Here is a 15,137-nt window from a genome sequence, read left to right as displayed (position 1 = left end):
CCATTTGGGGCTTGACTCATATCTTCATCTTTTTTAATCCAGTTTAGAGATGCTTCTAAGAGTGCCTGCTGATAATCTAGTTGAGAGACTGCTTTTATATCTCCTTTTCTTTCTAAAATGAATCGGTTCTTTTACAATCTTTTGCAGGTGGAAACACTGCACGATTTCGAGGCAGCAAATTCGGATGAACTTACCTTACAAAGGGGAGATGTGGTGTTGGTGGTGCCCTCAGATTCGGAAGCTGACCAGGTAAAGGATGAGGGCAGCAAGCACCACAGGCTCTCCTGGTTTTTCCTGAGGGTCAGGTGGACTCAGTGACTTCCTGAAGATGTTTCTACCTTCTGACTTGCTCCATGAGTGCTCCGTTGCTCAGCCGTGTCTGACTCTGCAGCCCCATGAACTGTAACCCGCCAGTCTCCTCTGTCCATAAAATTCTCCGGGCAAGAGTATTGGAGAGGGTTGCCATTCCCTTCTTCAGGGGATCTTCCTGGCCCCAGGATCGAACTTGGGTCTCCTTCATTGCAGGCAGATTCTTTAACATCTGAGCCTCCAGGGAAGCAGAGTACTTTGGCTTAAGTACTTGAACCTACTTGTAATAGCTGCTTTATATTTCTTACTGCAAATTCCAAAAGCTGGGTCATCTCAGGACACATTTCTGTTGCTTTTTATCTTTGGGTCATATTTTCCTGTAATTAAAAAAAAATGACACTGGACACAGTGGCTGTTGCATTGGAGAGTCTCAGTTCTGTCTTCTACCTCTGAAAATCGTTTCTTTTTCTTCTAACAGGCATCTAAATGAGTAGATAAATACCTTGAGTTCATGGAAGTTTGTTTTTGTTTTTTTATTCTCAGGCTAAATCTTAGTCCTGCGATTTCTCTCTACTTCTTAGACATTCTGCTTTGGCATTTCAATAGAAATCCTGAAGGATTTATCAAGCCCACTAGCTTTGTGGGATCTGAACTTAAAATTCTGCCTCCTCTGCACTGCCAGTGCTGAAATTTCTACTTCGCTATTGTTGCCTTCCTGCCATTCCTTTCCCGCAGGCTCCTGGAGAAGCACTTATGCATTTACAGCTTGGGGTGCAGCTGAGGATTCCAGGAAAGAAGTTTTCTGTATATCTGAGGTTCCCTCTCGGTAGTCCCCTCTTTCAAGATAGTCTCCATGAAAGTACAGCTCCTCTGGCAGCCATAAACTCTATCCTCTGAATGTCCTGCATCACACAGACTGAGGTTAACCCTCAGGAAAGACCTTGTAACAGCTCTAACCCAGTGTGGTTTCAAGGGTTAAATATTCCCCAATTTCTGCACTGGTGGCTCAGAAATGGTAAAGAATCTGCCTGCAATGTAGGAGACCCAAGTTCTATCCCTGGGTTGGCAAGATTGCCTGGAGAAGGGCATGGCAACCCACTCCAGTATTCTTGCCTGGAGAATTCCCTGGACAGAGGAGCCAGGTGGGCTGCAGTCCATGAGGCTGCAAAGAATCAGACATGACTGAGCAACTAACATGTTCACTTTCAATGTCTGCCTGCTTTTGTTCATTTTCAATGCCTTCACATAGTTGTTGGATATACGTGCTAAGTCACTTCAGTCATGTCCAACTCTGCAGCCCTATGGACTGTAGCCCGCCAGGCTCCTCTGTCCATGGAATTCTCCAGGCAAGAACTGGAGTGGGTTGCCATGCCCTCCTCCAGGGGACCTTCTCAACCCAGGGATCAAACCCAGGTCTCCTACATTACAGGCAGATTCTTTACCATCTGAGCCTCCAGGGAAGCCCTCTAATGTATAAACTTATATTTTGTAGCACTCATTTTTATATAAAAATAGTCCCATTTATGTATGCACATGTATCTACAACTATAAATACAGTTGTGTTCTATGCAATAGTGTTTGTTGCATACCAGCTATTTTGCCTCAACCAAAACTAGAAATCTTCAGTCTACCACACTTTTTTTTCTACCACATATTTTAAGCAGTTAAAATTTACTTTTCTATATTTTTCTTAGCTAAAGATTGATATTAACTGTGATGCTTCACTCCATAAGTTGCATTTCAAAATCTATGAGTTGGAATATATCTTGATTATGGGTTTATGCCAGACCTTTATGTTTGTCTTTATTGAAGCTATTTTATTTTTTTGAAACTATTTTAAAACCCATGACTCCACTTGGCTTCATTGGATTTTTCACTCACTGTAAATAAAGTCAAATGTAGACACTTGAGGGGAAAATATGACCTTTTGTATGTTTACCAGAGGTTTAGAAAATATTTAGCTATCATCTTTTACTCTAAGTATAACTTTGCCCTTCACATATATAACATCATAATTTTATAGAGGACACTTTTCCTCATCAGCTAGGATATTATCAGTTATTTTATCAAATCATTTTTTCTCTGTTACTTTTTTTCTGTTGTCAAAAATTGGCCTGTCTAAATGCTTATATTTCTTGTCTGTATAGCAGCATCAATTTATGGTCTTAGATTATATCAAAGGAAATGTATTCAGCTCCTTTATTTAATTTTATGAGACCTCATTTTATCTGATGTACTTGAACTATACTGGGGATTGGTTCCGATGAAATCTAGCTATCCTTCATTTTAAGTGGGATCTTTTTCCTGTATTGGTTAACATAATAAAGACAGTCATTTCCCACTGGTTTCACATCCTATGATCTGTATGTTTAGAATTGTTCCTTCAACTCAGCTGTCCCCAAGTAGACTCTGCTTATCTCTGGAAGGCCAAGGGCAGATGTCAGCCTCCATTTCTCAGTTTTACGTTTCATCTACCATACCCTGTGACCATGCACAATGGGTTCTTTAAATTGCCTGTGGCTAACTGTCTTTCTTTTTTGTGAGGGCACACCTATACGATAGACAAATGTTTATAAGGAATAATTTACAAAGACTATGAATATTTCCAGCACAAATGTCATGACATCAAACTGCTCTGTAGTTTATATAAACTTGAAAAACAACAGTGACAACAAATGCAATAGTGATACCAGGCAACACATATCAAGCTGTTAGTGTTTGATTAAGTCTTGTATATGGTGGTTTATTTCAGTTACACGTGTGAGTGGGCAGACAGAGTTCTTTCTTATAAGCAAGTGGTTGAGGCTGAAGTAGAAGACCTCTCATGGTCTTCTCAGCTCTATATTCCAACCCAGCGGTCTTTAAGCCTTTCTTTCACTGGGATCCAAAGGACAGGAAATGGTCCCGTGTGTGATGTTTTCACACGGTGTCCCTCTCTTTGCACTGGGTATAAATGAATTCTTTCCTCTTCCTTAAGAATTTGTTATAATCCAGTTAGCATTAACTACACTTTGTACAAAATTATAACATTAATATTTGTTGTTGTTCAGTCTCTCAGTCGTGTCCAACTCTTTCCGACCCCATGGACTACAAACACTCCAGGCTTCCCTATCCTTCACCATCTCCCAGAGCTTGCTCAAACTCATGTCCATTGAGTCAGTGATGCCATCCAGCCATCTCGTCCTCTGTCGTCCCTTTATCCTCCTGCCTTCAGTCTTTCCCAGCATCAAGGTCTTTTCCAGTGAGTTGGCTCTTTGCATTAGGTGGCCAAAGTATTGGAGCATCACTTCAGCATCAGTCCCTCCAATAAGTATTCAGGATTGATTGCCTTTAGGATTGATTGGTTTCATCTCCTTGCAGTTTGAGGGACTCTCAAGAGTCTTCTCCAGCACCACAGTTCAAAAGCATCAATTCTTCAGTGCTCAGCCTTCTTTTATGGTCCAGCTCTCATATCCATACATGACTACTGGAAAAACCATAGCTTTTAATATATGGACCTTTGTTGGCAAAGTATTGTCTCTGCTTTTTAATATGCTGTTTAGGTTTGTCATAGTTTTTCTTCCAAGGAGCAAGCATCTTTTAATTTCATAACTGCAGTCACCATCTGCAACATTAACCTTCAATTAACTATATATATAAAATAAATAATTTCAAATTGTATTCTATTTTTCTTAAACTGACAACTTACTAGGGACAAGGTTTATCCCTGAGCTCAGCACACAAGTTTACAGGTAATGTGATATCCTTGTACAGGACCACAATACTCGATAAACCCATTATTTTATTAATCATTGGCAATGTAGATTTTTCCAGTACAATAAGTCCCCTGCATATAAACAAGTTCCATTCCAAGAGCACATTCTTAAGTCCAAGTTGTTAGTAAGTCCAACAAAGTTAACCTAGGTGCTCAACTAACATAATTGGCTGTGTAGTACTGTAGTGTAATAAATTTATAATACTTTTCGCACAAATAATACATAAAAAACAAACAAAATATAAAGAAAATATTTAAAATCTTACAGCATGATACCTGGAAAGTACAGTAAGTTACAGTACAACAGCTAGCGTACAGATGCTGGCATCGAGTGAACAAGCATAAAGAGTTATTGACTGTAGGAGAGGGAGGAGATGGGAGATGGTAGAGCTGAAGGACCGTCAGCAATAGGAGACAGAGGGCAAGCTGCAGTTTTACTCACACCCGATGTTGATGGAACACACATTCTCATCTTTGAAAGTTCGAAAACTGAAGGTTATATGTCAGGGGATTACTATAGTTGGACTCTAAAAGCCCTGTCTTTGTCTTGCAGGATGCAGGCTGGCTGGTAGGAGTGAAGGAATCAGACTGGCTTCAGTTCAGAGACCTCGCCACCTACAAAGGCCTCTTTCCAGAGAACTTCACTCGGCGCCTGGATTAGGGCCAAACATATTGTAGAAAGAGCCTGATTACTGGGTTTTTAAACCTTTGTGGAAACCTGAAGAGTTCACTTTTCCTATGACACTCTTAATGATTGACAGACCGATGCCAGACAGAGCTTGGAAGGCTGTCTCAGTGGAGCATGTGTGCAAACAAATGTCAGAGGAAGCAAAAAGTAAATTAAGGGAAAAGTCCTCACTGGTTCCCATGTTCTTGCTACCAGATTTGTTTGTGCTTTGTCCGAGCTGTGGAGACTCGTGTACTCGACCCCCTCCCACCAATTCTAAAATAGCTTCCTCCAGACCAGAACCTTAATTTCTCTGCACCAAGTGTGTGGTATTGAGTGGCTGCCCTGCCGAAGACATGATGAATTACCCTGTAACGTGAGATTATCGTTATTTCCCTACGCAGGTGTGAGCACGTGCTCTCCCTTTCACGTTTACTGTGTTTAAAACGAAACTGCTGCAAAAGTTGTCACTGTTCTTTTCCAAACATACTTCCCTCTCTGTAGATATATATGGACACACAGTCACACGAGCTAGTTGGCATCACTTTTGAATCTATGTGTATGCACAAGGCTACATATGCATAGTTGCACTCTCTCCTTTCCATTGTAGCTCCTAGTCTCTTAAGCGTCATTGATTCATGCACTGCTCTTATTCTGTCTGGCATTACAGTTGCAGTTTTGCCTCTGGGCAAAAATCAGCCATCCCATTGCCAAAGGAGTCGACAGTATCTGTGTTGGGAACGTGCATTTTCCAGGATGCAATGACTCATAGCCCGTCAGAGCTGCCTCCCCTTTGGAGAAAGCAGTCTGACGCTCTGAATGTCTGGCCACTGTGGCTGGAGATAGGTGAGTTGGGATGAACAGCTCGATTGTCTTAATTTCTGCCTTTCTGAGATTGGCCAGCTGATGGGGCATTGAAATCCACCCCCAAAGAACACTATTTCCAAAAGCTCCTAATTTCCACCTCTTTTTACTTCTGCAAGTCATCTTCACCGATCGTCCGAAAATAAGATATAGGTGATGTATGCTGTATCCACAAGTCATCTGTAATGATTCTGTTTTCAGTGCTGTGTCATTCCAAATAAACCGTGGGTAATCTCCAGCAATGACCTTAAATCCTTCCGATGATTCCTTTGTTTTGGAAAGCTTGTTTCATTTGGATGCATGACTTGCAGCAGTCGATGTTGAGTTGTTATTTGTGCAGAAATGTGCTCGTTCCTCTGGGCTGTGCTTCTCAGCCCGTCTCCCTTCCGCTCACTCCATCCCAGTCATTGCTGGCCACTTGGAGGTCTTGCTGCCCAGCAATCACTACAGCACAAATAACAGCTGCCGATGGAGGCCCTGTGCCGACTGTGGCTGCAAAGAGTGTGTATCACAGAAATCTGACGATCTCCATGCTCAGCAATTTCTTCTCACACCAGCCTCATTTTTTTGGTCACTTTTCTTTCGGACATGTTTACGTTTGTAGGTACATACGAAAATAGATGACATAGAAAAGTCAATTCACTAGACATTTATAGGAGAGAATTCTGAAGACAAAACTCTTTTATTCTTTTCTGCCCATGTAATTGTACACAATATAAGCTGATCAAGAATGCATGTTATTTGACTTTTAAATTTGGTATGTATTAGTGATTCATGATTTTGTGTCTCATGGTGGATTACTGACTTGGACACTTAGTGGATATTTAAGTGTTAATAGAAAAATAGCTGTTAGTTTTTAAATAAGTTTTACTTATTATTTTTTAAAAAAAACTTTTGGTTGCACCTTTCACATGGGATCTTAGTTCCCCAACCAGGGGAATGTCGAACCCACATTCCTTGCATTGGAAGGTGGGGTCTTAATCACTGGACCACTGGGGAAGTCCCAAGAAATAGCTATTCTTGACCTAAGATTGTTCCAGGGGCTCATTTCCAGCGAATGTGGATCACCATGAATGGCCTAGCCTCTTCATCTTTTAAGATTTCTGTTACAGACCCAGTAGGATTCAGGCCTTCAGATAGTGCAGAGAATCTTCAAAAAGTCAGATAAGGAAGCTTGTAGTTCTTCTTAAACATATATCTTTCTGGCATTCCTGCTTATACCACATATAGATTGAGTGATGTATATAGTTTGCAAGGCAAAGCCCTTTGGCAATTTGGATTTTTAAAAATATTTTAGCATCACTAGGGCCCCTGGGATGGGGAAGGCTCCATGCACCATGCTGTTACATTGCCTCCACCTTGGCCAGCTCTTTCTGACAAAGCCAGGACGGCTTTTGAGTGAGCCAGAACCCCACATCCACAAGCTGCCACAGAAAGAGTATGTGGTTTCAGAATTCTGAGCTCTTTTTTTACCACATAAAAAAGCCTTAAAAAAAAGCCAAAACTCAGGCTATTTAGAAAAATCCAAGCATGGCCCTATGAGCCATTCTGATGATCCATTGAAAAAAAACCTTTGGGAAACTGCAGAAATTTTAAGAAATCAATGAACTTAAAGATGACTGAAACTCTGTGCTTTATGTCACGCAAACTGCGTGAACACCTCAGGGCCTGGGAAACAGACTGATCTGCCTTGCTAGGACTCTACTACTCTATTCAGAGGAGCCCATGCTGCCTTCTGGTTTTCACTTGGAACCTAACTAAAGGCCAGACCTTGGACAGAAGCTGGTCACACAGTTTCCTTGGGTGGTGGTGTAACTACCGTCTTCCCAGGGAGATGTAGCCTCACCTTAGTGCTCGGATAAAAGGCACCAGATATTGGTAGCTGCATGGCGAAGACTATGAGCAGTGACCTCCTTGCAAACTTTGAAATCAGAGCCATGTGGTCCTATTCATTCTTGATCCCCATCACACAGAGTCAGGACAAGAAGAACCCTGGTTGTTCAGAGCAGTCTTCCTCAAGGCACACGGCACAGATTTGATAACACACACACACACACACACATATATAAAATTCCGGAATACACTATGCTGGAATAAGCTCAATATTCCATGCCAATAGTAAGTGGCTCTCTGGTTATCATTTAAGATTGCTTTGGGAAAGAATCCTCCTGCAATGCAGGAGACACAGGAGTTGGGTTCGATCTCTGGGTCAAGAAGACCCCCCTGGAGGAGGAAATGGCAACCCACTCCAGTATTCTCGCCTGGAAAATCCCGTGGACAGAGGAACCTGGCGGGCTACCGTCCATACCAAGTGGTCACAGTCAGGCAGGACTGAAGCTATTTAGCACACGTAAGATTGCTTTAAGATGCCATCCATAGTAAGTGGCTCATTGGTTATCATTTAAGAATGCTTTAAGATTACCCTTGAAAAGGTAATTGAGACACGCCCTTTAATTTTATGCAAATTGAGAGGTAAACCAGGTACCTTGAAGCTTTCAAGGTTTTCTTAAAATCAGCTAATTCCCAGTCCCCTGGGGTCTCAGGTCCAACACTCAAGTTGCCTTATTTGCATAGATTGGGTCCAGGTCGTGGGCGTATTCCCCCTCCCCTGTGCCCATGGGTGTGTCTGCCCTTTGCCTTGGGGAGGCACCTCCTGATGCCTTTTTCCACAAAAACCAGAGCAGGGAGGCCTGGTCTGTAGCACCCGTGCACCCCTGGGTATGGCCTATGCCCTCACACCCTCTCCTGGTAATAAATACCATCAGGCTCAGTGTCCTTGCCCAAAATTCCACCAGTGGCCACTAGGTAATTTCTGTGACATCTGATAATGCCGCCAAACATCTCCAAACTCTCTGTAAGATTCCAAGATACTCATTTTCCTGTTTCCCCACCTCTCTGTTCCTTCTCTGTCACCTTAACTAATTTTTCTTGCTTCTTCCAGTGGGTGCTGGGGTGGAATGGGGTCAGGGAGCATCAGTCTCCCTCCCAGGTCTGTGTGCCCAAAATCCAGGGGTTGTTCTCTTCAAGGATTCAATTACTGCTCCAAGTCTGCATGTCCACCTATTCATTAAACTTTTGTCAAGCTCTTGCTAAGTGTCCGTTACTGTGCACTGGACCCTGTTGACTAAGATCTTGCCCTCAAGGTCTTAGCTCTTGAAACCCCACTGCAGCCCAATCCTAAGTGGTCCCTTTCTTGAGAGTCCCAGGCCTGGGAGCATGGGCGCTCACTTCTGCCATTAATTTTCCAGATTCCAAGCACCTGCTTTTGTTCCCTCAAATGTCCTGTGGCCTTGTGCTTTAATCCCTGGTACACTATCTGGGCAGATGGTGCTAGTGGTAAAGAGCCCTCATGCCAATGCAGGAGGCATAAGAGATGTGGGTTCTATCCCAGGTCAGGAAAATTCCCCTGGAGTAGGAAATGACCACTGGCTCTGGTGTTCTTGCCTGGAAAATTTCACAGACAAAGGAGCCTGGCGGGCTACAGTAAATGGGGCGGCAAAGAGTCAGATGCAGCTGAGCACATAGACAGACCCTTTCTGGGAGTGGTCCTCATCTCGGCCAAGGAAGACTCCTTGGATGCCTGTCATCCCACCGTCTCCTGTCTCCTTCCTTCCCTTCTTCCTAGTTTATCCCTCGACCATCTCATCTATACTGATGTCAAAGGATTAGCACTCCTCTCCCACGCTTCTCCTTCTCCCCTCCCCCTGCCTTGCTGGCACACACACACGATGATGACTATTGTTTAACACATTGAAATCCCATGCCTCCGCTTGGGTTTCAAAGCTCTCCACATCTTCGCCAATGCTCATCTTCTGCTTCTGCCCGAGGAGCCTCTCCAGCCCGTCCTCTCACTGCACCTCTACCCCACACCTTGCTCACCCCACTGCTTCCTCCTGAAACAGCACGCACTCTGGTCTGCCTCTGTAACGCCTCCTTCCCTCCCGGCACAGTCTGAGTCCCACTTCCCGCACAGACCTTTCTCCCCAGTCTTCTCTGTCTGCACCCATTTGACTCATTGAATTTAGTGTAAAACAGATTATCATTTAGTTCTTTGCTTCTCCCACTAACTGATAAAACTGTCTACCAATGTTCTCTGTATTCCAAGTCCACTCCAGGACATTATATACAATTGCACCAAGCAAAGGAACAAGAGACTGAGTGATGGATTAATTCAGAAAAATCCATAAACTCCAATCCTCAACCTAAACTTACACATAAGAAGAAACTACAGAATGGTTTTGAGAGACTGCAGAGGGAGAAGTTTCCTTAAACAAGGTTCCAAAGTTCCCAAAGTATATGCCCCAAGCAGTTTGACTACAAAATTGAGAATATCTATTTAAGGAAAGATGCTTGAGACAAAATTAGTAGACAGACAATAGATTTGCTGAAAATATTTGTGATAGCTGAAACTCACAAAGGAATATCTAGAACACATAAACTGATTCAGTCATGTCAACAGGTAACTAATAATAGTGACAGTATAATCTAATCTTATTTTAATAACTTAATTATGTTTTATCATTATATTTACAATATTCATAAATCACTGGCAATAGTAATATTAAGTATAATAATATACTATTATTATATAATAACATACAGTATAATAATATAACATCTAGTACTATATAATAGCTAACATTTATTGCCTATCTGTTATTTGCCAGACACCTTCCTAAGTGTGCTGCAAGTATTAATTCATTTAATCTTCACTAATCTGTGAAGTAGTTGCTGTTTTTTCTTTTTGTAAATGAGAAGGCTAAGGTACAGTGAGTGATATAAGAAACCTCAAAGTCACACAGACGGTGAATAGCAGGGCCAGGCAATTGCCTTGCCAGTTTAGCTCCAATGGAGGCTCTGCCCCTCTCTAGCCACTCTTCTCCTTTGCTCTGTCTAAACGACTTGGATTGGCAAAGCTCTGAAGGCAACACTCGAGTACCAGGCATAAAAAGAAAACTTCAGCTTCCTAATAATCAGATTAGTGCTAATAATCTCATAGACTAATCAGATCCTGCTTGGGAGCCAACAGGTTGGTAAAAATTAAAATCTCAGTTAACATGGCACTGGTGTTATGTAGCGAACATGTGTATATGTACTCCCTGTGACCGGCAGCCCTGGGGTTGCCCATGGAATTACTGACACTGGCGTAAGAGAGCCTGTGTCAGTCATTGCAAAACCGGGAGTGGCCAGGAGGGGGCAGCAGGTGACCCGCCAATCGCGGGGGATGGATGAACCCAGCACAGTGGCTGAAAACTGAAGAACAGTAAGCCAGGTGAGCAGACAGATGTACACACACAGGCAGGTAAGGTTGCTGTGCCACTTATATCAGTGCAAAAATACATTCTTCATAAACGATACTCTAGTTTTCACGGATACATAAACTCAAAGGAAACCATCAAACAGATTGAGCATCTTATGGAGAAACTCAAATAAGGGAAGAAGGGGAGGAAAAAGAATAAAATAAATAACAAATACATAAAACTAAGTAACACGACTAGTACAAATTAATGGTGCTAATGTGTGATACACTAAGAAATATCACACACACACACACACACACACACACACACACACACACACATTAGAACTAAGGCTAAAAAATAATCAAAAACCAAAAAGCAATCAGAAAATACATACCATGGAGGCACTCAGAGAATGCTAGTTCCAGGATTAGCCATCAAAACCTTATGCTGCTGCTGCTGCTAAGTCTCTTCAGTCGTGTCCGACTCTGTGAGACCCCATAGATGGCAGCCCACCAGGCTCCCCCATCCCTGGGATTCTCCAGGCAAGAACACTGGAGTGGGTTGCCATTTCCTTCTCCAACACATGAAAGTGAAAAGTGAAAGTGAAGTCGCTCAGTCGTGTCTGACTCTTCGCGACCCCATGGACTGCAGCCTACCAGGCTCCTCCGTCCATGGGATTTTCCAGGCAAGAGTAGTGGAGTGGGGTGCCATTGCCTTCTCAGTCAAAACCTCATATTTGAGCTTAATTTTCAGCAACCTGTCTCCCCTCAATTTCAAGAGTGGCTTCAACTGGTAAATTAAGGTCAGGGTAACTCAAAGGCAATTTGTTTGTTTTCTTTATTGGTTGAGGAAAATGTGACTTTTCCCTTCTTCAGAGAAAATTTGTGTTCACTGGCTGCTAATTAACATTTAGCTGGCCCTGGCATTGTGCACTAGTCATAAAGTTGACATGACGTCTGCTCCAAGGCAACGCTCTCCTACACGATGATGAAAGCAAACCCAGAAGGAAGACTCTCCTGCATTCAGAAACAAACACTGGAGTCAGGCACTGATACAAACCTCGGGGAGCTCAGGGGTTTGAAAGTGAGAAAAAGTATAAGAAGGTAGTTTTTAGCCATGCTATTTTCCAAACCATAGTTAACTACCAAGTGTCTCAGAGACAGGCATACGAAGTATGTTGCTGATAATCTTTTTGGTTTTTAAAGACCATAAAATATTCAGTTCAGTTCAGTACAGTCACTCAGTCATGTCCGACTCTGTGACCCCATGGACTGCAGCACGCCAGGCCTCCCTGTCCATCACCGACTCCCGGAGTCCATCCAAACTCATGTCCATTGAGTCAGTGATGCCATCCAACCATCTCATCCTCTGTTGTCCCCTTCTCCTCCTGCCCTCAATCTTTCCCAGCATCAGGGTCTTTTCAAATGAGTCAGCTCTTCGCATCAGGTGACCAAAGTATTGGAGTTTCAGCTTCAACATCAGTCCTTCCAATGAACACTCAGGACTGATCTCCTTTAGGATGGATGGAATGGATCTCCTTGCAGTCCAAGGGACTCTCAAGTGTCTTCTCCAACACCACAGTTCAAAAGCATCAATTCTTCGGTGCTCAGCTTTCTTCAGTCCAACTCTCACATCCACATATGACTACTGGAAAAACCAGAGCTTTGACTAGACGGACCTTTGTTGGCAAAGTAATGTCTCTGTTTTTAAATATGCTGTCTAGGTTGGTCATAACTTTCCTTTCAAAAAACATGTTAAAATTAAAAATAAAGTTGATGAATGTGAGTGGTACAGACAGATGGCAAAAATCTGAATATCCCCAAGAGAATTCTATTTTTATGCATATTTAGATTTACTAAAAGTCCTCACTTTTAGTTTCCTGACAGAGTCAGAACCAAGTACCTAAGAGAATCAGCACGATTCAGCTTTGTGTATGTACTGTAGCTGTGCACAAGTACCTGTGTGTGTACGTGTGTGCATGTATGTGCGCTCAAGGACTCTCTCCAAGCATCAATGTTCGCACCTCCTCTAGGTGCGATGTTTGAGCATTTCCTTTGCACGGCCTAGAACGAGTTTGCTGGAGGAAGTGCCTAGGATGGAGGCCAGGCTGGGTAACAAAGTCAGTGGCTATACATAACCCTCACATCACACTTACAGCTTAATGGCTTTTTGTGAAGGAGCCTACTCAGAATAGTTTTCCAGAGCCATGTTAAGTCAAGAGGAAGCAAGCAACCTGCATTATTATGGGATCAAAACCAAAGTGATAAGCCTCACTATTTTTCATCCTGCCTGACCTATTATTTCAATATCCGGAGTGCTAATTCAGTTCAGAATCACAAATTATTGGAACCAGAAGAGACCAAAAACATCACCCTCCCCCCTCATTTCGAGGCTGGAGAAATGGGAAGATTCCAAGGGGGAGTCACTTGCAACCACATGAGGAATACAATTGGAAAAACAAATTTCCTGCCCTGCATTCCAAGGCCCTTTCATTCGGACACTGAGTCTTTTGCTGTTAATCACTTTCTGGGGTAACAAGGCAGGAGACTCCAACTGGTGACAAATCTCTCATGGCCAGGAGGGGGCGCTAGAAGTTAGTATAAATGAATCCATCCAAATGTTGAGCTTTGTAAGCAGGAAGCATGATTTGAAAGCAAATCAGATGTACAGCAACATCACAATTTGCATTAACATGAAACAGTCCAGTGAGGAGAGAAATTAATTCCTGAATCACAAACAGCCAAGCAGGGTGCTTTGGGCACAGGCTCTGGAGACTGGCTGACTTGGCTCAAATTCTTGGTGCCTTTATATTCCCTAGGCAATTTAAGTAAGTTACTTCACCTCCCTAAGCCTCTGTTTCATTTGCATATTGGGCATAAGTAACACCATCTTTATGCTTGCAAAGAAGGGATAAATATGTACAATGTTTCACATTCAAAAAGGGTATTTGTTATCATTTAATGGATCAGTGATTTCTGTTATGACCTTAAAAAAATTAATCTTTTAAAAAGGCCATCAGGTATTAACACAGAAGTGCTAGAAGAAATTTCTTTTACTTTTTGAGGTCCATCACGTTAATGAATGTGGGTTCCTCAAATATATCTTAAGTTCATTGTGCACTGGTGTGTGAAACTTATTGTTAAATCTCTATAATCTTTCTGAGATTTTCCTCATGGTCTCTTGCATATTATAATTTAAAAATAAATCACATATATTTATTTATTTATTGTGTAGATGGTGGCACGGGTTTTGTAATTTGTTAGACTTGGATTTGAATCCAGGCTGCATTACTTTCTTCTTAAATAACCCTGGGAAGATGAAACTCTTAAAGATTCTGACTCTTTCATCATCAAATGTGACTGAATATAACCAATTTGAAGTATTATTACAAGGATTAAAATGGTACAAGAATTAAATGGTACTTAAGACGGACTTAGATAGTATTTATTTAATCACAGCCTGTCATAGTCCCTGGCACAGGCTGAGTAATGTATCCAGAGTGAGCATCGTTATTCTCATTTACAGTGACTTGCCCAGGGACACATATCCTTCAAGTGGCAGTTTTGGGACTCCAGCAGTCTTTCTATCTTTTCCAAAGCAATATAGCCTCACAGAATCACAGGGTCTCATGTCAGACTCTCCAAACATCCCCTTTTGATGTTTCCATCCTGAGAAAGACCATTTTCCCTCGGCTCACCGTTTATGGGATTACACTGCTGTCTGTCCAGAGAGCCCAGCCTCAGTCAGAGCCCCGTTACTGGGTCATTCACTTTGACAAGGAAGCTGGGAAGGCTGACGGATTCTGTGTGATCCAGCAGCTTCACCTCTTTTCCTCTGAACCTATCAGAGCTTGTCACTTTAAGATGAAATCTTCAAAGAATCCAGAGCCTAAACCCTTAAGTTCTTAAAAACACACTAAACAGATGAAATGCCTTGGGTTAGAGAAAGAAAAAGACTGAAAGGAAACTCTGGAATCCAGAGAGGGGAAGTTTTGTTTCACAGAAGAGATGCTGGGATTTGGTAGAGATGTATTGTTCAGGAGTCAAGAGGGAAGACACAAACCTGAAATTTAAATGGAAGCAAACAAACTGGAATGGGGTCCTAAGACCCCGAAGTGGTCAGTAAGCACCCTATGCTGTAGGTATGTGGGTCACTGAGCGGATGTAAGCAGACTGATGAACCGAAGATGGTTAGAAGTTCTCGATGAGCTCAGTGATGCAGAACCCAGGCCAGACCATCCTTCTTTTTTTCCCAACTCTGACCTGACAACTCTCTGGAGTTATGGAGAATTTCTTCTGTG

At 42.5% G+C, this 15,137-nt stretch overlaps 1 protein-coding gene and 1 long non-coding RNA gene across 4 annotated transcripts in view; one reads left to right on the top strand and one right to left on the bottom strand.

Annotated features, from left to right (window-relative positions):
- The window catches only part of AMPH (amphiphysin), a 211,193-nt gene extending 205,347 nt beyond the window's left edge, over positions 1 to 5,846 (top strand). For both annotated transcript variants that reach the window (XM_070466607.1, XM_020892153.2), the window contains 2 exons: positions 148 to 249; positions 4,617 to 5,846. In XM_070466607.1, the coding sequence (XP_070322708.1) occupies positions 148 to 249; positions 4,617 to 4,724 (210 nt within the window). In that variant the 3' untranslated portion in view covers positions 4,725 to 5,846. The remainder of the gene's footprint in view (positions 1 to 147; positions 250 to 4,616) is intronic.
- A 5,809-nt stretch (positions 5,847 to 11,655) lies between these two features.
- The window catches only part of LOC139034783 (uncharacterized), a 34,456-nt gene continuing 30,974 nt past the window's right edge, over positions 11,656 to 15,137 (bottom strand). For both annotated transcript variants that reach the window (XR_011487333.1, XR_011487343.1), the window contains exon 5: positions 11,656 to 15,132. This is a non-coding gene — a long non-coding RNA (uncharacterized lncRNA). The remainder of the gene's footprint in view (positions 15,133 to 15,137) is intronic.

The sequence above is a fragment of the Odocoileus virginianus genome, chromosome 1, assembly GCF_023699985.2.
Source record: "Odocoileus virginianus isolate 20LAN1187 ecotype Illinois chromosome 1, Ovbor_1.2, whole genome shotgun sequence".
NCBI classification, from domain to species: Eukaryota; Metazoa; Chordata; class Mammalia; order Artiodactyla; family Cervidae; genus Odocoileus; species Odocoileus virginianus.
The sequence above is the reverse complement of the archived record's forward strand: the minus strand, read 5'-3'. Positions and strand labels throughout refer to the sequence as shown.